Source organism: Anopheles merus, chromosome 2R (assembly GCF_017562075.2).
Source record: "Anopheles merus strain MAF chromosome 2R, AmerM5.1, whole genome shotgun sequence".
In the NCBI taxonomy this organism is placed as follows: Eukaryota; Metazoa; Arthropoda; class Insecta; order Diptera; family Culicidae; genus Anopheles; species Anopheles merus.
The window spans coordinates 61804161-61825208 of NC_054082.1; the positions used below are offsets into that span (position 1 = coordinate 61804161).

Sequence of the window (21048 nt, forward strand, 5' to 3'; positions counted from 1 at the left end):
ACTGTACAATCAATGTGAATAACGTCATCATGAACATATCAACAGATTGGAATTCAATACAGGAAAGATTACAGGGTTTCGAATCATATAAGGGAATAGTTCAATCACTTAGGGGAATGTTGCAAATCGGTAGGGGAATGTTGCAAGCAAGCTGTGGATGTTTGCAATCACTTAGGGGAGTTTTGCAATCGATTAGGGGAATGTTGCAATCGTACTGTGGAGCTGTCATCAGACTGTGGGTGCCGATGTAAAAAGCAACGAATTGGTACCGATGATGTTTTTTTATAAAACATCGTTTGGAGTTGTTTTCGTGTGGGATTCTGCTGTACATATGATAAACTAAATAAATCCTGCTGCAGAGCCATAATTAAACATGATAAGTTAGTAAGATTGACGAAAATATTTTAAGGTATTTACAGCGGTACCCACAGTCTGATGACAGCTCCACAGTACGCTTGCAACATTCCCCTAATCGATTGCAAAACTCCCCTAAGTGATTGCAAACATCCACAGCTTGCTTGCAACATTCCCCTACCGATTTGCAACATTCCCCTAAGTGATTGAACTATTCCCTTATATGATTCGAAACCCTGTATAAATAAGATTGGAATCATTTTAATAGTAAACTCCGCATCAAAATATAATACTCAGTAAATAATTTACCTTAATGTGACCATCAACCGTTCTTCTAGTGAAATATGTTGAATATTCCGCTTCTTTTTCGCTATGCTTGGGGCAATTTTATTGAAAATGTAAAAGAATGTTTCTTTAGGCATCCTCATATATTGAAAAAAAGAAACTTCATCTTCCAGGAGCTGGTTGAATAGAGCATGGAACTCTCCATATTTCATCCTATCGGCATAAATTTGCTTAATACTGGCATTAGATCGACGTCGTTTTGCAAGAAAATACTGAAGTACCAGGTTAGGTTCTGCAACAATGCTACAGATAATCTCGTCGAACATCCTTAAAAAGAAAAAAAGTATGTTAATTTGCAGTTACATTAGCAGTTAAGTTAGCAGAGGACATGATTTAAGTGGAAATTTCCAGTAGAAACGGGATTTTACAGCGAACTTCATTTGCGAGATGTTATGTAAATCTATTATCAGTCTACTGGTTTCAAGATAAAAGCGATAATGGTGTAAACGTTCGACGTTTACTTTTTCGACTTGTACTGGCCGTATTGTCGTGTGAAGGACCAGACGCTGTAACTACCGTACTACTCCAAGTTTACTGTCTTGATACAGTTTCTCTCGTAACTCTTTATGAGTAGATATAATAAATTACATTTATTTCAATTAGTGATGTTTCAAACAATTTAATTTAATGCTTTATTTAGCAGCAATCAATAAAGAAATCTATCACTATGTTATCTACCAAACCATTATCTGTTTTATTTATGTTTGTTTATGTTTTTCTTTGTCAGATGTGTTTGACATATCTATGCAGAACGCAGCGAACAGGTACCAGCTTGCGTCACGCAATGCGTTGCGATACGCTGCGTCGCAACAAGTACCAAGCCCTTATGTGCCAACACACGCATTATACGGACGTCACACGAAGCGTAAACTCAAAAAGTTTACGCTTGATTTGTATGGAAGAGCGTAAACTTCCTGTCAAAAGATTATAGGGTTGTATGCCTGAAATTAAGTTTACGCCAATGTTTACGCTTCGTGTGGCGTCCGTATAACAGTTTTGTCATCAAGATTTAAATGAATATTCAACGAAATCAAAAGTGTGTTTTTATTCCAAGTTCCGGCAGGATCACAAATCATTGATCTGTCAAAAATCAACATTGGGAGCCTTAACGAGTCTATACCCGCTGCGCAAAGCGACAGGCGAAATCATGGCGTTCGGAGAATTTCATCATGCCTTCCTTTTCTCTCCAACGGCAAATTTGTCAAGCAGCTCGTCGAGCTACTTGTCCCTGGCTCCGCCTCATACCCCTCGCCTGAGCACGCTGTCGAAGGTTTAGTTGTGTTGGTGCGCCAGATGGCCAATCGCCGTTTGCCCCGTCGTCCGTGCTTTTTCTCTTCATAGCGCTATCTTTTTCTCGCGTGTAGTCAATGCTCGCGAGCTGTTGTGGCGCTTAAAAAAGCCGTTAACAATCATTGCGGTGATGAAGTTGCATTTTCACAAATCAAACCTAAACAGCGCAATGAGTTCAAACGCTGCCACGTAAAAATGACTAGGCATCGCTAGCTTACGCTGGAGGGTTTGCTGTGCAACGCGCAGAACCCTAATTCGCATTAACACATTCAGCCCGGCGCTGATTTTCATCAACTTTTCATTCCGCCGGCATCTAGAACGCAAGCTGATTGTGCAACCGGTATACTGGAAAGTTTACTGGCAGTCCCTGGGGCCTGCCATCGATCTGAACGTGTTAAGCATTAAGCATAACTTTGTTACACTAAGCTTTTTTGCTTTCGTATGGTGTAGATTACACAGATATGCTGAGCCGTCTGCGCAAGGGTGTGAGTGTGCCGAATGTATGCACTTCCGGAATGTTATGATCCATCAGTCAAGGAAGGGAAGGTGTTCATGAAAGGTGGAAAGACGATGTGGCCCCTGTAAATGATAACTGATGACCAGGAGAAGGGGGTACTGGCACACAGCTGTTGGAAGATTGAACAGTATACTTAAATTGCCGGTGGATGGGGGGGGAGGAGGTGGCCATGGGACCCCTACGATCATCGGTCACAGGCCCTACAATTGTTGTCGCCATCGGGGGGAGGGGAGGTGCAAATGGTTCTCCACCCACGGAGCCCCAACAACCATCTTTCCGGGGGCCCTTGTCGCTAATACTCTGTTCACTTTTAGACATACGGCATATTACAAACAAGAGATGTTCGGGGCTCCTAAATCGGTGGGGCCCCAGGCGACCGCCTAATCCGTCTACCGTTAGATCCGCAGCTGGTTCATGACGGTGTTTTTTGTTGTGGAGGTGAATTCTTCCTCCTGCCTGCAGCGTATGCATCAGGAAGGAGACAATGTGACAGTATGCAAGTTGCACGCTGGATAGGAGCGGTCCCGCGGCACCGCCATCATTCCGCACATCTGCATGCCCGTCGTGGGTTATAACCGCGTATGAACCGTCCACCGTAGCAAGGGGTGACTATCCAGCTACGTGGTACTCAAGTCCTGAAAAGGCCGGCATGATCACGAAGGCCATTACGCGAATGATAATAATAATAATAATAATAATAATAATAATAATAATAATAATTATAATAATAATAATAATAATAATAATAATAATAATAATAATAATAATAATAATAATAATAATAATAATAATAATAATAATAATAATAATAATAATAATGATAGTAATAATAATAATAATAATAATAATAATAATAATAATAATAATAATAATAATAATAATAATAATAATAATAATATAATAATAATAATAATAATAATAATAATAATAATAATAATAATAATAATAATAATAATAATAATAATAATAATAATAATAATAATAATAATAATAATAATAATAATAATAATAATCATAATCATAATCATAATCATAATAATAATAATAATAATAATAATAATAATAATAATAATAATAATAATAACAATAATAATAATAAGAAAAATAATAATAATAATAATAATAATAATAATAATAATAATAATAATAATAATAATAATAATAATAATAAAAAATAATAATAATAATAATAATAATAATAATATAATAATAATACTAATAACTTAGCATAGTAGTCCACACTCGGGGAAGGTGTTTGTGTTGACTTTGATGCTGCCGGGTTTACCGCTGTGGCGCGACAAATGCACGGAATGCACTCAACCAAAACATGAACCTACCGATCCGAACCCATTCCAAGGCAATGCCGGTCAATCGGCGTCATGATAACTTCTCCAAACCAACAAACCGCCAGATTCTGGACGGGCAGGTGCAGCACCATATGCGCGAAAGAAATGTGCTACATATCACATGCACGTTTGCTTCGATCGTGTGCCTTTTTAACACCCCCAACAGCAGAACCGATCGCAAAGATCGTGGTGCCAATCCGATAGTTGTGTTGTCTCTCAGGTAGCGAAATGGAAAATGCATGGACTTTGTAGCCGCAGCGGATGAAAATGTACGCATCAGAATCAAATAGTTTTGGGGTTTCCACACGCACACACACACACACACACACACACACACACACACACACACAAAAACAGACACACACGCACGCGAGCACGCACGCACACACACACACGCACACATGCACGTACGCGTGTACGCGGGCAGGCATCCGCGAAAGCGCAAACGCAAGCACACACCCACGAAAGCGCGAACGCAAGCACGAGCAAATTCGAGCAGTTTCCAGCGCAGGAAATGTACCAAAATCTGCGCTGGCCAGCGCAGATTTTGGGTGGTCTCCCGCGCTGGACTTCAGCGATTCCTGCGCTGGGTCGAGCAAGTTTAGCGCCATCTGTTGGCGAAATGGACGAACTATTTATGGCAGCGGAGCAAAAAAAAACAAAGGTAAAAAAATTTAAAAATATTGGCGACCATTTTTTCGTCCGCTGCTTCTACCTCCCTCACCCTGCCTTGCCTTACTTGCGGTTCTGCCCGTGCCTTCCGCCACCAGCTGATTGCCTGTTGCGGTGTATGCGTTGATACTCATACGTGCATTGCGGTTGTGTATTGTTATTGGTGGGTGTTAGCATTTATTAATTTGTGTGTGACCTTGAGACGCCGTGGGAGAAGCTGGTTGGGTTGGTTTGGGATTTAAAGTGTTATCGGTGTATTGATGGTTTATTTTATTGCGTGCCGCTGCTGATGAGACCATTCGATGCCCGTACCGAGGGTGAAGAAGCCTATTTAAAACAAGCGTAGGAGAACGTCTAACACTAATCTAATATTTTTTTAAATTTGAACCTGTTTGTCACTTGAAAGACATTCTAAGCATCATGTAACACAGTTTATATAGGCAATAAAAGATTTTTTTTAATGTGCCGAAATCTGCCTCAAATTTTCGGGTCTCGACACACACGCAGCTTGGGGAAAGTGACCGTTCACTCTATCATGTTTCGCTCCCCGACCCCGCCTGGCGCTTTGGATGAGGATGCGCCTATAGCTGATCTACCCCTACGCCTATAGCTGAGGATGAGCTACAAGATAGCTGAACCAACCTTTCTTCCGATAAGGTAGCCGTAATGGATCATGCGGAAGGGGGGGGGGGGGGGTTGTGAATGCGTACTCGCGTGCGCGCTTTCGTGGGTGCGTGTGGAAACCCCAAAACTGTTTGATTCTGATGCGTACATTTTCATCCACTGCGGCTACAAAGTCCATGCATTTTCGATCTCGCTACCTCCTACATTACAACCATTGGATTGGCACTACCATCTTTGCGACCAGCTCTGCTGTTGGGGGTATTAAAAAGACATACGATGGAAGCAAACTTGATTGGGATATGTTGCACATTTTATTTCGAATTCAGCTAGCGGACGCAAGTGGAAACATCATTTTGAATTGAATCCATACAAAAGAGGATTCTGGATTTGTTTATTACGGTACGCGTATGGTGCTGCACCTGTCCGTCCAGAATCTGGTGGCTTGTTGAGTTGGAGTAGTTATCATGACGCCAATTGACCGGCAATGCCTCGGAATGGGTCGGATCGGTAGGTTCATGTTTTGGTTGAGTGCATTCCGTACATTTGTCGCGCCACAGCGGTAGACCCGGCAGCACCAAAGTCAAAACAAAAACCTTCCCCGAGTGTGGACTGCTATGCTAAGTTCTTCTTCTTCTTATTATTATTATTATTATTGGCGTAATAGTCTACGCGATCATGCCGGCCTTTTCAGGACTTGAGTACCACGTAGCTGGATAGTCACCCCTTGCTACGGCGGACGGTTCATACGCGGTTAGAACCCACGACGGGCATGCAGATGTGCGGAATGATGGCGGTGCCGCGGGACCGCTCCTATCCAGCGTGCAACTTGCATACTGTCACATTGTCTCCTTCCTGATGCATACGCTGCAGGCAGGAGGAAGAATGCACCTCCACAACAAAAAACACCGTCATGAACCAGCTGCGGATCTAACGGTAGACGGACTAGGCGGTCGCCTGGGGCCCCGCCGATTTAGGAGCCCCGAACATCTCTTGTTTGTAATATGCCGTATGTCTAAAAGTGAACAGAGTATTAGCGACAAGGGCCCCCGGAAAGATGGTTGTTGGGGCTCCGTGGGTGGAGAACCATTTGCACCTCCCCTCCCCCCGATGGCGACAACAATTGTAGGGCCTGTGACCGATGATCGAAGGGGTCCCATGGCCACCTCCCCCCCCCCCATCCACCGGCAATTTAAGTATACTGTTCAATCTTCCAACAGCTGTGTGCCAGTACCCCCTTCTCCTGGTCATCAGTTATCATTTACAGGGGCCACATCGTCTTTCCGCCTTTCATGAACACCTTCCCTTCCTTGACTGATGGATCATAACATTCCGGAAGTGCATACATTCGGCACACTCACACCCTTGCGCAGACGGCTCAGCATATCTGTGTAATCTACACCATACGAAAGCAAAAAAGCCTAGTGTAACAAAGTTATGCTTAATGCTTAACACGTTCAGATCGATGGCAGGCCCCAGGGACTGCCAGTAAACTTTCCAGTATACCGGTTGCACAATCAGCTTGCGTTCTAGATGCCGGCGGAATGAAAAGTTGATGAAAATCAGCGCCGGGCTGAATGTGTTAATGCGAATTAGGGTTCTGCGCGTTGCACAGCAAACCCTCCAGCGTAAGCTAGCGATGCCTAGTCATTTTTACGTGGCAGCGTTTGAACTCATTGCGCTGTTTAGGTTTGATTTGTGAAAATGCAACTTCATCACCGCAATGATTGTTAACGGCTTTTTTAAGCGCCACAACAGCTCGCGAGCATTGACTACACGCGAGAAAAAGATAGCGCTATGAAGAGAAAAAGCACGGACGACGGCTGACAGCGATTGGCCATCTGGCGCACCAACACAACTAAACCTTCGACAGCGTGCTCAGGCGAGGGGTATGAGGCGGAGCCAGGGACGGGTAGCTCGACGAGCTGCTTGACAAATTTGCCGTTGGAGAGAAAAGGAAGGCATGATGAAATTCTCCGAACGCCATGATTTCGCCTGTCGCTTTGCGCAGCGGGTGTGCTGGCCAGCGCAGATTTTGGGTGGTCTCCCGCGCGGGACTTCAGCGATTCCTGCGCTGGGTCGAGCAAGTTTAGCGCCATCTTTTGGCGAAATGGACAAACTATTTGTGGCGGCGGAGCAAAAAAAAACGGTAAAAAAATTTAAAAATATTGGCGCCCATTTTTTCGTCCGCTGCTTCTACCTCCCTCACCCTGCCTTGCCTTACTTGCGGTTCTGCCCGTGCCTTCCTGCCGCCAGCTGATTGGGTGTTGTGGTGTATGCGTTGATTCATATATGTGCATTGCGGTTGTGTATTGTTATTGGTGGGTGTTAGCATTTATTTATTTGTGTGTGACCTTGAGACGCTGTGGGAGAAGCTGGATTGGGATTCAAAGTGTTATCGGTGTATTGATGGTTTATTTTATTTCGCGCCTCTGCTGATGAGACCATTCGATGCCCGTACCAATCGAGGGTGAAGAAGCCTATTTAAAACAAGCGTAGGAGAACGTCTAACACTAATCTAATATTTTTTAAATTTGAACATGTTTGATGCTTCAACGACCTTCTAAGCATCATGTAGCACATTGTATAGTGGCTATATTTTTTTTGTTTATGTGCCGAAACCTGTCTCGAGTTTTTGGGTCTCGACACACACACACGCACACAGCGCGGGGAAAGTGACCGTTCACTCTATCATGCCGCGATCCCCCACCCCGCCCGGCGCTTTGGATGAGGATGCGCTACAAGAAAGCTGAACCAGCCGTTCTACCGATACGGTAGCCGTAATCGATCATGTGTGGAGTGGGGTGGGTGGGCGGGGGGGTGGGGGGGGGGTGGTGGAGTGCGTGCTTGCGTTCGCGCTTTCGTGGGTGCGTGCTTGCGTTTGCGCTTTCGCGGATGCCTGCCCGCGTACACGCGTACGTGCATGTGTGCGTGTGTGTGTGCGTGCGTGCGTGCTCGCGTGCGTGTGTGTCTGTTTTTGTGTGTGTGTGTGTGTGTGTGTGTGTGCGTGCGTGTGGAAACCCCAAAACTATTTGATTCTGATGCGTACATTTTCATCCGCTGCGGCTACAAAGTCCATGCATTTTCCATTTCGCTACCTGAGAGACAACACAACTATCGGATTGGCACCACGATCTTTGCGATCGGTTCTGCTGTTGGGAGTGTTAAAAAGGCACACGATCGAAGCAAACGTGCATGTGATATGTAGCACATTTCTTTCGCGCATATGGTGCTGCACCTGCCCGTCCAGAATCTGGCGGCTTGTTGGTTTGGAGAAGTTATCATGACGCCGATTGACCGGCAATGCCTTGGAATGAGTTCGGATCGGTAGGTTCATGTTTTGGTCGAGTGCATTCCGTACATTTGTCGCGCCACAGCAGCAGACCCGGCAGCACCAAAGTCAAAACAAAAACCTACCCCGAGTGTGGACTGCTATGCTAAGTTCATCTTCTTCTTCTTATTATTATTATTATTGGCGTAATAGTCTACGCGATCATGCCGGCCTTTTCAGGACTTGAGTACCACGTAGCCGGATAGTCAGCCCTTGCTACGGCGGACGGTTCATACGCGGTTAGAACCCACGACGGGCATGCAGATGTGAGGAATGACGGCGGTGCCGCGGGACCGCTCCTATCCAGCGGGTAACTTGCATACTACCACATTGTCTCCTTCCCGATGCATACGCTGCAGGCAGGAGGAAGGATGCACCTCCACAATAAAAAAAACACCGTCATGAACCAGCGGCGGATCTAACGGTAGACGGACTAGGCGGTCGCCGAATATCGCTAGTTTGTAGTATGCCGTATGTCTACAAGTGGACAGAGTATTAGCGACAAGGGCCGCCGGAAAGATGGTCGTTGGGGCCCCGTCGCTGGAGAACCTGCTGTACTCCCCCCCCCCCCCCGCCGGCAATAATTTTAGGACATGTGACCGATGATCGTAGGGGTTCCATCGCCAATCCCCCCCCCACCCCACCGGCAATTTAAGTATAATTTTCAATCTCATAACAGTCGTATGCCAGTACCCCCTCCTCCCGGTCATCAGCTATCATTTACAGGGGCCTCAACTCGTCTTTCCGCCTAGGGCGCCCCCGATTCTCCCACTCCGCCACTGAACATGAACACCTTCCTTCGATCGATCATAACATTCCGGAAGAAAACACATTTGGCGACAGTTTTGGCACACACACGCACACTCACACCCTTGCGCAGACGGCTCAGCATATCTGTGTAATCTACACCATACGAAAGCAAAAAGGCTTAGTGTAACAAAGTTATGCTTAATGCTTAACACGTTCAGTTCGATGGCAGGCCCCAGGGACTGCCAGTAAACTTTCCAATATGCCGGTTTCACAATCAGCTTGCGTTCTAGATATCGGCGGAATGAAAAGTTGATGAAAATCAGCGCCGGGCTGAATGTGTTAATGCGAATTAGGGTTCTGCGCGTTGCACAGCAAACCCTCTATCGTGCGCTAGCGATTCCGTAGTCATTTTTACATTGCAGCAATTGAACTTATTGCGCTGTTTTGTTTGATTTGTGAAAATGCAACTTCATCGCCGCAGTGTTTGTTAACGGCTTGTTTAAGCGCCACAGCAACTCATGAGCATTGACCACACGCGAGAAAAAGATAGCGCTATGGAGGGAAAAAGCACGGACGACGGCTGACAGCGATTGGCCGTCTGACGCACCAACACATCCAAACCTTCGGCAGTGCGCTCAGGCGAGGGGTATGAGGCGGAGCAAGGGACGGGTAGCTCGACGAGCTGCTTGACAAATTTGCCGTTGGAGAGAAAAGGATACAGGGTTTTCGAGGATTATATTGACATGTTCAACGAATTATTGATTCATTCGAGCATATAATCGACTCTTTCAGCGAGATATTGAATTGTTCGGAAGCAGGCGTTGACATGTTCGGCGATTCTGTAGTGCTGTCATTTGTTTTGTTTACACCCTGTGCCACGGCGTTTAATTTTTCAATTTTGAATGTCCTAAACGTAGCAAATAATCATTCTTTAAGCTGTTTAATACAAGAATTAGCTGAATCAAACATATTTTTTGAAAACCGTTTGTATACCTTCTGATGAGAATGATTCAAGCTGCAGTCCAAGGGGTACGAAAGTGACAGCCCTATAGTAGAACCGAACACGTCAACGCCTACTTCCGAACAATTCTATATCTCGCTGAAAAAGTCAATTATATGCTCGAACGAATCAACAACTCGCTGAACATGTCAATAATATCATTGAAAACCCTATAAAATTCTCCGAACGCCATTATTTCTTCCGTCGCTTTGCGCAGCGGGTTTGACAGACGTGATCACCTTACTGGTAAATTCCAGTACTTTTCTGTGGGGCAGTTTTTTAACCGTAGAGTTGGCAACCACCCAAGCTCCCGACCACGCTGGTTTTCGCTGGTCTTTTCGGGGATAATTCGTTAACGAAGTATCCCCGAAAAGACCAACGAAATACAGATCATTTTCGGGGATAGTGAACACACCTGAAAGATGAACCCATGCAAAAAAGAGCTAAAAATAGAAATGAACATTCGGATTCACTCCCTCCACTCATGTTCCAATTCATGCTCATGCTTCATCCTTGATGCTACCAACCACTTCGCTAGTTCTACTTCGAATCACTTTGCCAGTTGCGCCACCACCCAAGTGCCACAAATCCACTAAACGACCACTAAACGCCTTCTAAACGCCTCAAATTCTCTACCTAAACGGAATATAGAAAGACTTCGTTTAGCAGACGGCAAACGACTCATGCATTCTAAAAATAGCAAAAAAGCTGGTGGCGCCATCTGTTTGTGGGATACCCAACCTGTGGAGCTTCCTCGCTTGGAGGAGAGCTTTCTCATTTCCTCTGTACTATTGTATGGTTTCGCATTGAAGTTATGCATCGCTAGAACTAGAACGGCGATACGATTGTTTAAATACTAAACTCCAACGGAAACCACCAGTACTGAAGCAAGTGAGATTTGAGTAATGGTCGTTGGTGTGGATACCCACGTATCTGACCACACGACCATTCATATAGATTTTTGCTCAGAAAGTTAGAAGGCTATATAGGTCATTATAAGATGAAACTTGTCGAAACACATTGCAAAAAAAGGATAGCAATATAATGATGAGTTGTAATACGCCATCTATTGATCAAACCAATGAAGCTGTGAAGCTTTCATTTTTTTCCTATGGATATTCAATTTTCCAGTCGTTTAAGCTTAATCTGTGGCGCTTGGGCATATTATTATTCATTATCGTGCTATTTACTGGTTTGGTTGTATGAAGGGGTGTTGATACTAAATGAATTAAAAGAAATAAATGAAACAATAAAAATAACAGATTAACTATTAAACACGCATTTCTAACAATGAGTAAAGGGGTTTGAAGTTATTGGAGCTGGATGTTTTAAAAATTAAATAAAACTTTAAATCATCAAAAAAAATAATAAAAATGGAATTGAACTCAGGTCGACCATGGTACAAACATTACACCATTAACATTTGACCATAACTGCTTCATGAACATGAATTGTTATCTATCACTTTTAACCCCTTCAAATATAGTACAATGAACAAAGAGATGTGTAAAAGTTCATCGATGCGTGTGAGAGAGTAGGGCTGATGAATAGAAAGAGATGGCATGAGTTTGTGTTCATTATCCCCGAAAAATTTCGCTTGGGCAGATTTACACACGTAAGTTGGCAACCGGCATACCCGGGTATTCCACACGTTTTGATGTAAAAAATTCACGATTTTCATAGGTAAACAATGATTTCTATATTTCAATGCTGTAAGCAAGTTATGCCGACCATATATTCTCTTCTATTTCATTTATTCATTAAGTTTTTTTCATTTTTTGATAAAAATAACGGTCAAATTGAAATTTGGAATCGCTTGAATTTGACTCGAAAATAAGCACAATACGAAAAGAGGAAGAAGAGAAACGTCATTCTCCATACAAAATGTATGGAATATCCGGGTATGCTGGTTGCCAACTTACGTGGTAAAGTTAAAAAAAATCAAAATAAAATACTTACAGGATGTTTGAAATTACAACTTATGCACCAAAAAATCATAAATTAAAAGTTGGGAGGCTACGGAAAATTTCAGGTCAATAAAAGCAATGAATCAAAAGTTATTGCAGTTCGAAGCTGAAAAAAATACCCGGGTATCCGGTTGCCAACTTAAAGGTTAAAGGCCTTATTAGACTGAAGATAATACAGGCGGTCCCCGAGATACACGGTTAATGGGGACCGAAAACGGCCGCAAAATACCGCGTATCTCCAATTTCCGCGTAAGTCGAATCTCGTGATTTCCAGCCAAAACAAACACTAATTTTCGTGCATTTTTGCAAGTAGGGAGTGGTTTTAGCCATCAAATGAATTATTTGATATGTTTCTACTGATTTGAACAGTTTTAAACCATTTGAAATGGTATTTCACATTCGATCAATACGGAAATTATTTGGTATTTCACAATGGATCGCTCAAATCAGTACAATTTGCTCAAAGAACTGTCAAATTTGGAAAACCGTGTACCTCCGAATCCGCGTATAAGAGGTACCGTGTATCTCTGGGGCCCCCTGTACTGTCATTCGATTTTGGAATCTATCCTTCAAACAGGGTTTGACAGATAGATGCCAGTCGGAAAATCAGAATTCGGCATGCTCAATTCCGATATCCTCGAGTGTAGATTTTGGCTATCAATGTCGATAGAGCGTATTGAATTATTTTAAAATGATGAAGAAAAACAACAAAAATGGGAAACAACAAATGATTTTTTCGGATAAAGCCAAGAAAATCAATAAATTAAATAATAAATTGAAAGGTGACAGAACCATGCTCTTGCCTTATTACACGTACGAGAGGTATTTTTGTGCCAAACTCTAAGTTTGACAGATAAATGCCAATCGAGAAATGACAGTATTTTCCTCCGTCTAATAAGGCCTTAACGCCAGTGTCACGTCGGTTTGTCGGTGGATGTACTCTCCAACACCATAAACAACTCTTCATTCTTCACTGTTTCACTGAAATTTTAATTGTTACGCTCACCTCTTATTTTTCTTTTTATTTGGTGTATTTGTTTGATGTTCCCCCCAAGATGCTGAAATAAGACCCGAAAGCAAGGACCGTAAAGATATCAGGTCAAGTTATAAGCCCGTTTTGACAGCTAGGTGGAAGAAGAATCGACGAAGAAAACTGACAGTTAGTTTTCCGCGTTTGGCGAACGCTTCTAGTTCTCGAAGGAAAATTTCCATTTTAAATCACGGGCTGAGTAAAATATTATAATATTTAGTATAATATATACTAAAATATTCACCCAAATTGATCTCCACCAAATATTGACCAAGCAAAACGTAAACAATCCATCAATACATTTACAAGCGGAAAACCATCTGTCAAAATCGGTGTCCTGGTGGGGGGAGGGGGGTCGCCAAAAGCTCTATAACTACACCTCATTATACATTCCACCTTGCCCGAAAGTATTATTTCCTTCCGGGTCTATACATATTTGTTAACCTTTAAGTTGGCAACCGGATACCCGTGTATTTTTTTCAGCTTCGAACTGCAATAACTTTTGATTCATTGCTTTTATTGACCTGAAATTTTCCGTAGCCTCTCAACTTTTAATTTATGATTTTTTGGTGCATAAGTTGTAATTTCAAACATCCTGTAAGTATTTTATTTTGATTTTTTTTAAACTTTACCACGTAAGTTGGCAACCAGCATACCCGGATATTCCATACATTTTGTATGGAGAATGACGTTTCTCTTCTTCCTCTTTTCGTATTGTGCTTATTTTCGAGTCAAATTCAAGCGATTCCAAATTTCAATTTGACCGTTATTTTTATCAAAAAATGAAAAAAACTTAATGAATAAATGAAATAGAAGAGAATATATGGTCGGCATAACTTGCTTACAGCATTAAAATATAGAAAGCATTGTTTACCTATGAAAATCGTGAATTTTTTGCATCAAAACGTGTGGAATACCCGGGTATGCCGGTTGCCAACTCTACGGTTAACAAGTTTGAATCCTGGGCAAAGTGGGTATAGGGATTAGGTGGGCTTATAGGATTGGCGGGAAGGCCATATTGGACGAACGAATGACAGGAGGGGATTCGATTGTGATACGTAGTTTTTCACCCACACTACGACACATCAATCAAAACAGCCACTGGAATTCACACGCATACATCAACAAATGATCGAACCCCTTCCGGTCTTTTCGTTTTTATTTTTCTACAGCACGGCTGTCAAATTGTTCGGGATAAGACCACCTGTATCAAGGTGGAATATAGAGGAGGTGTCTTCTTAGCGTTTGGCATGTTTCCATTTTGAAATTCAGTTTGACAACAGCCGTCGATATTTGTTTACAGGCAGCAGCTACATTTTAACGTGTAAAATGTCGATTTATGGAGTGTGGATGCAAAATACGAATTTTTAATGCTAAAAAAATGTGTATTAAACGAAAACAATTCATATATCATATCTAAATACCAGCAACATTCGTCGCATTTGACAACTGCCGTCGATCCTGGTTTTGTGCTTTTTTCTAAAGCCTCGATGCCCAATTGTTCTACATGACGACACCTCCTTTCTACCCACTTTGCTAGATTACACCACCTGTTCTTATTATGCGAAAGGCCATGAGAGTGACAAAATGCTGACAAATTTTTCAAAACTTTAGCTTTTGTCACTGTTTTTGGGCTTTTGTCAACATTTTGTAACTTGGAGCAGCCAGGCAATAAAGTTGACGAAAGTTGACAAAAAGTGGCAAAATTTGACGTTCGCGAAAAAGCGTAAACAAACAGCTATTTGGCGCAGTTGTGACCCATTGCTATGATAATAATGCTAAAATGCATGATTCGAATTGATGTATGTACCTATTTCGTGCTTCTTAGACAAAATATCGATGATATTAAGATGTTGGAGCTTTTTGTGTATGTTTTTTGGTGCGGCCACGAGAAAAGCTCTTTTTTGCAGGTGACAAGCAATTTTGACAAAGTTTTAAAATTTTTTCACCTCCTTGGCCACGCGCTAATTAATGCAACTTGGATGTGTCTGGTAGCGGCCTCAACATATACACCTTGATTGTGACGGCCCCTCATTTCATACAAGGCTTTGGTCATGTCATCATCTATGTGCATGCGCAGCTGTTCCTCTGTTTTTGTGATTTTGCATTTTAGGTACGAATTTTTCCATTCGCATTGGATCGATAATTGTGTTTAAATTGTTTAGATAAGAAAGCTGGTTGTACTTCTGATTATGGAATAATCTATATTTAGCAGTTACTGGTTTGTATAGTCTCGATTGAATTGATTAAACTGGGTGTAGGTTTCAACAACAAATTGTTAGTAAATTAATTTAGCCCTCTTTCTAGATTCTGGAGAGGATTTGGAGAAATATACTTATCGAAACTTAATTTCACCGTCGGTCGATTATTACGGACGTTACGGTTGGCCCGACTATTTTCACAATGGCAATGGTGAGAGTTATTTTGCATGTAAGATATTTGTTATTGAATTATCCACGTTAAAATCTCTTATCTTTTTTACTAGATTATGAAAGCAGCAAAATGTCCCACAGATGAGCTGTCGCTAAAGAACAGAGCTATAGTCAACGCAGGCGACTTTCCCGCTGATGTCAAGTAAGATTATAAAAAAATCTGATAATTTCATTTATTGCATTCGTTTAGCCCATTAGTCTTAAAACGCTTTGAGTGCACAATAGCTTTTCTGGGATATTTTATGTAAGCTGCTATTCATTAACAACAAAATTATAACCATTTAACTCTATCAACACGTTCAGATCGGCGCTGATTTTCATCAACTTTCCGATGCGCCGGCATCTAGAATGTTAGCAGTTGATTTTGAAGCTAACATGTATGCAACCAAATAGAGTTTTTTTTTGCTATAATTTCAATTCTACCCTGTTTATTAATATTGTTGTGCATGGGATGAGGTTTTTATCAACCACAATAATTCTTAGAACACTATTATTTTATCAGTGCACCAATGCTGTACATTTGGGTTGATTGAGTACGGTTGTGTGTAATTGTTGTTTCCCTAGCAAAAGACGAATGACTAGCCCCAGGGCCTTCCACCGGCATACGGGAAAAATCACTGGCAGGCCCTTTCGCCTACCATCGGGCCGAACGTGTAAAATAGCATTTCACCGAATGAGTACGTTGCTGAGCGAGCCGAACATTCAGCTATTTCAAAATGGTTTGACCTTTAAATAGGCATCCGGATACACGGGTATTTTTTTCAACTTTAAACAGCAATAACTTTTGATTCATTGCCTTTATTGACTTGGAATTTTCAATACTCTCCCAACTATTGATTTCCCATTATTTGGCGCATATATTGTAATTTTAAACAAGCAGTAGGTTTTTTTAATTTAAACTTTACAACTTTACAAACTTTACTATTCCAGCTCGTTGCTGCAAGGTCATTTCTAGCCCACATCATAAAAAAATGTTTTCAGGTTTGAAATGTCTTGAAAGAGTTCGGATTTGAGGTGTCCGAGTTATTGAAGGTAGTTTACAATTTCAGCGGAACCTCTCATAACGAGTTGTTCACATAACCAACATATCTAAATGCTAAACAAATACCTCTCGTACGAAATCTGGCATAACGAGTAAGATCCATTGTATTTCTGGTGCCTTTTACGGTGCGGGTGTGAAATCAAGACCATGATCGATAAACATTCAGTATTTCTTTGATTATGATTATCGCTCAAGCAAATAATAGCTTTGATACTGGCTGGTATTATTGAATCCGTTCGTAGCGGGAACGTACGGCGCTCACATGAAATTCTTGGGATGGCATCACCGCGGTGAATAACTGTAGCAACCATCTAGTACATTAGGAAAATGAGTGTCGGGACGTACGCCGCCGCTACGAACGCATTCAATAATACCACCCATTAAGTAATCGCTTCATATAATGACATTGATTGTTTACGTTTCGTTTCGCTTGAATTTGGCAGATGGCGCTACGCACTGTGGTGAACGAAATGTAAACAACTTTGGAGTGCATTTCTTAGTGAATAAAACGAGTTATTTATTTATTTATTTATTAATTTATTTATTTATTTATTTATTTATTTATTTATTTATTTATTTATTTATTTAAATCAAATTTATCGGGCAGTATGCCTAAATAACTAAATGCTTACAATGTACATGTTCAAGTTATGAGTCAAACGATGTGTAAAATGTGTAAAATAATGTAGAAAACATAGGAAAACGTGCACCTCGATAAGGCAGTCAAAATTAACCGTCTTGTGTACGACCAAAAAACTACGTAACCGTACAACCTCCTACCTCCTCCCCTCCTCCTACCGGTAGATGTAAAAACAAAATGTATGGAAGAATGATGTTTTTCGTGGATAAAAGCGTTTATCTTTGGAATCACTTGTTAGATTTGAATGAAAATTGTCTTATTGCTGTCTGTCAGATTGCACCAAAAAAATATTTTCCAATAAATCTTTAAATAGCTGAATAAATAATGTAGAAAGGAATTTATAAAAAAAAATAAATAAAAAAAAATAGGTTTTGAACATTGATCCACAATGACACAATCACGCCAGGTGTTAGCTTTTACTAGTGTTGGCCGTTCCGATCCGAACCTAGTAAAAAGTTCAGTTCTTTATGTAGGGTGTTCCGTTCCGATCCTTTATACAAAATCGTTCCATTGCATTCATTCCGTTCTTTCCGTTCATTCCGTTCCGTGCCGTTCCGTTCCGTGCCGTTCTGTTCCGTGCCGTTCCGTTCTTTTCCTTCCGTTCCGTTCCGTTCATTCCGTTCCGTTCCGTTCCGTTCATTCCGTTCATTCCGTTCATTCCGTTCACTCCGTTCCGTTCCGGTCTTTGCTGCTTCAATATTGTTAGCAAGGTGGTATCGTTCGTGCGTTCCGTTCTTTGAAAAAAACCAGCTTTGTCCGGTTGTTGCTTGCTGCATGCAAGATAACTTTTCACTCTTTCTCGCATACAGTATGTGTTGCCTGTGCACTCTCCCATGCTCACAGGAATATTCATCGCACCTCGTCGCGAATCGTTTATAAAAATCACAGTAAGCGAAACCAAAAATGGTGTTGCATTTGGTATTAACAGGTTGGCTGATAAGTCCCCGGTCTAACAAAGAAAAACACTTTTTTTTGTCAAAATTCGGTTTTATTATTCAACATAGTTCCCTTCAAGAGCAATACAACGATTATAACGACCTTCCACTTTTTATTATTATTATTATTATTATTATTATTATTATTATTATTATTATTATTATTATTTTTATTAATATTGTTATTATTATTATTATTATTATTATTATTATTATTATTATTATTATTATTATTATTATTTTTATTAATATTGTTATTATTATTATTATTATTATTATTATTATTATTATTATTATTATTATTATTATTATTATTATTATTATTATTATTAATTGCCATTAAAGGCCGAATTGTCTCAATGCTGGTGATCATTATTCAAATAGAATAAATTAAAGCTTTGCACTGCTGGAACATTTTATTGATGCATGAATTCTAAATTAGGCAAACATATTTTAAAATATGAATGATTCCTTGACAATGTGTCTTCTTTACCTGTGCAAAACATATCGAGATTAATTTGATACAACCGATAGCTTTGACGCGGCCTTCTACCATTCTGTTGTTAGTTATTAGTGATGGGCAAAACGGGAAGCCGGAGCCGGCTCCGACCGGCTCCAGACAATTTCGGAAAAAAGCATCAATTAGTTTTGAATTTGGTAAAGGAAGACGAGACTAACGAATGCTACACAACGTCATGCATGTCAATACTGCAATCATATCTTGTGTCTTCCACACGTGCGAGAATATGTATTCGTTTTTTTATTACGCTATCATACAATGATGTCTCTAATGAACCATTAGTCCGGAGCTGTTGGTCCGGATCCGTTGATTCGTCGCAGGTTCCGGAACGGTGGGCCCGAAGCCGGCTTCGCAGCCGTTGGAACGGAGCCGTGAGTGCAGAGCCGTTAGTCCGGAGCCGGCTACGGAGCCGTTGGTGCGGAGCCCGCTCCGGAGTTGTCTATCAAGACCAGCCTGTACCGCTACTGGGTTTGGCTTTCAGAGACATACTGTGTAATCAGTAATCAGGATAGTCAGTCCTACCTATGGAGGCACGGTTCATTCGGGTCTTGAATCCATGATGGGCATGTTGTTAAGTTGTACGAGTTGTCGACTGTACCACCAGTCCGGCTCCACTTAGGTTTTCTTATCAATTGCAAAGTTGTTATAGCTTGCGCGGATTTTGCGTTTAGCGTGGAATTTGCGCGTTTTTACTCCTTATTTGCTCGGATTTTGAGCAAATGAAAAAAAGGTTTATAAATTGTCATTGTTTTTACTTCTGTGTCAAACACTCCATAATCGAATTCGATAAACTTCTCGCTCGAACAATTGTTACATTAACATCGAAACAAAATCACAATAAGGACGATGGGTTTAATTCAGCTCCAACTTTGTTTCTGATACTCAAAGTGAAACTGAATGGCAGTCAAAGTATTAATGGCAAAATGAGAAAGCTGGTTTTGTTTGAATGCAATACGATGATTGAATACAATTTGAATGCCAAAAATACTAAATAGAGAGGATTCCAAATCCGGCGAAGATCATGTTCTTTCATCTGTATTCCACCTTTCTTGGCACAGATAATTTTCCCCTGGGGAAAATGTTTGAAGCGCTTTAAGCTGTTAATCTTCCTTTAGACCACCTTGTCAATCCATAAGCAAGGCTGACCCAAAAGTCTACCATAGCCCTGAGCGCAAAATAAACAGCACGTTAATGCGGGAAAAAGAATTCCAACTCGTTAATACAGAATCATACACAATGCTGTCAAGTTTGAAATGCATTGCGGTGAGCAAACTATTGCCGTAAAGGACTAACTTGACTAAATGATCAGGAGCCGCGGGCCAGAAGAATACAGTTTTTGGTCATTTTTGCACCAAATACATTATAAAGGCCGGACTACATTGATCGTACTCCATAACGTAATTTATATTTTCACTAGCGCATCTGGCGGCGGCTGACTGAAGCATTTTGCAAAACAATTTGTAGCCGCTTCAGAAAATATGTTATTTTTCCATGTTTTTTACTTAAACTGGTCTGAAAAAGCTATGCAATTGATAGATAAATATGTTGTGCAAGTATTTCAGCCATTTTCGCATTAAAAAACGGTGAAAAAACAACTTAAATTTTAGATCCGGCATGACCTTTCCCTCGACGACCAAAAAAAGCTTCCACCAGCTTCCGCCAGATGCGCTAGTGAAAATCAAAATTACACTACGAAGTACGGTCAATGTAGCCCGGTCTTAACATTTTTGAAACAAAATGATGGTTGATGATATGACAATGGCAATGTAGGCAATGAAATTCGGTTATATTGTTGATTTTCTGTGGGGTAAATTGTGCTACTCGCTAGTGTAATTTCGATTTTCACTACTGCGTCTTGCGGCGGCTGACCGAAGCATATTGTCAAACAATTTGGAGTCGCTTTAGAAAATATGTTTTTTTACTGAAACTCGACTCGAAAAGCAATTGTTATTGTTAGATAAATATGTATTTCAGCCATTTTTGTAGCAAAAAACGGTGAAAAAACTACTTAAATTTGAGATTCGGCACAACCAAGGACTGTGTAGGAACGAGATCCCGTTATGTAGAACGATTTGACAAAGAGCCAAAAGCTCGTTACAGGCAGTTTGATATAGAAGAGCCCCTTTCTATGCAAATTTTAATTATTAGTTATTAATAATCAATCAGTCTGGACATTGCAAGAACATTGATATTAAATTGATATGAAATTGAATTGAGAGTATTGTGAGAAAAACTCACGAATGTACGATTTCTTTC

The 21048-nt window shown here is 41.1% G+C and overlaps 1 protein-coding gene across 3 annotated transcripts in view; it reads left to right on the top strand.

The window, feature by feature from the left end:
• The first annotated feature begins 15249 nt into the window (after positions 1-15249).
• The window catches only part of LOC121588102 (vesicle-fusing ATPase 1-like), a 31784-nt gene continuing 25985 nt past the window's right edge, over positions 15250-21048 (top strand). Inside the window, exons 1-3 of one of the 3 annotated variants that reach the window (XM_041905707.1) lie at positions 15250-15444; positions 15519-15635; positions 15709-15797. In XM_041905707.1, coding sequence (XP_041761641.1) covers positions 15627-15635; positions 15709-15797 — 98 coding nt within the window. In that variant the 5' untranslated portion in view covers positions 15250-15444; positions 15519-15626. The remainder of the gene's footprint in view (positions 15445-15518; positions 15636-15708; positions 15798-21048) is intronic. The other 2 variants (XM_041905708.1, XM_041905709.1) reach the window with 2 other exon arrangements.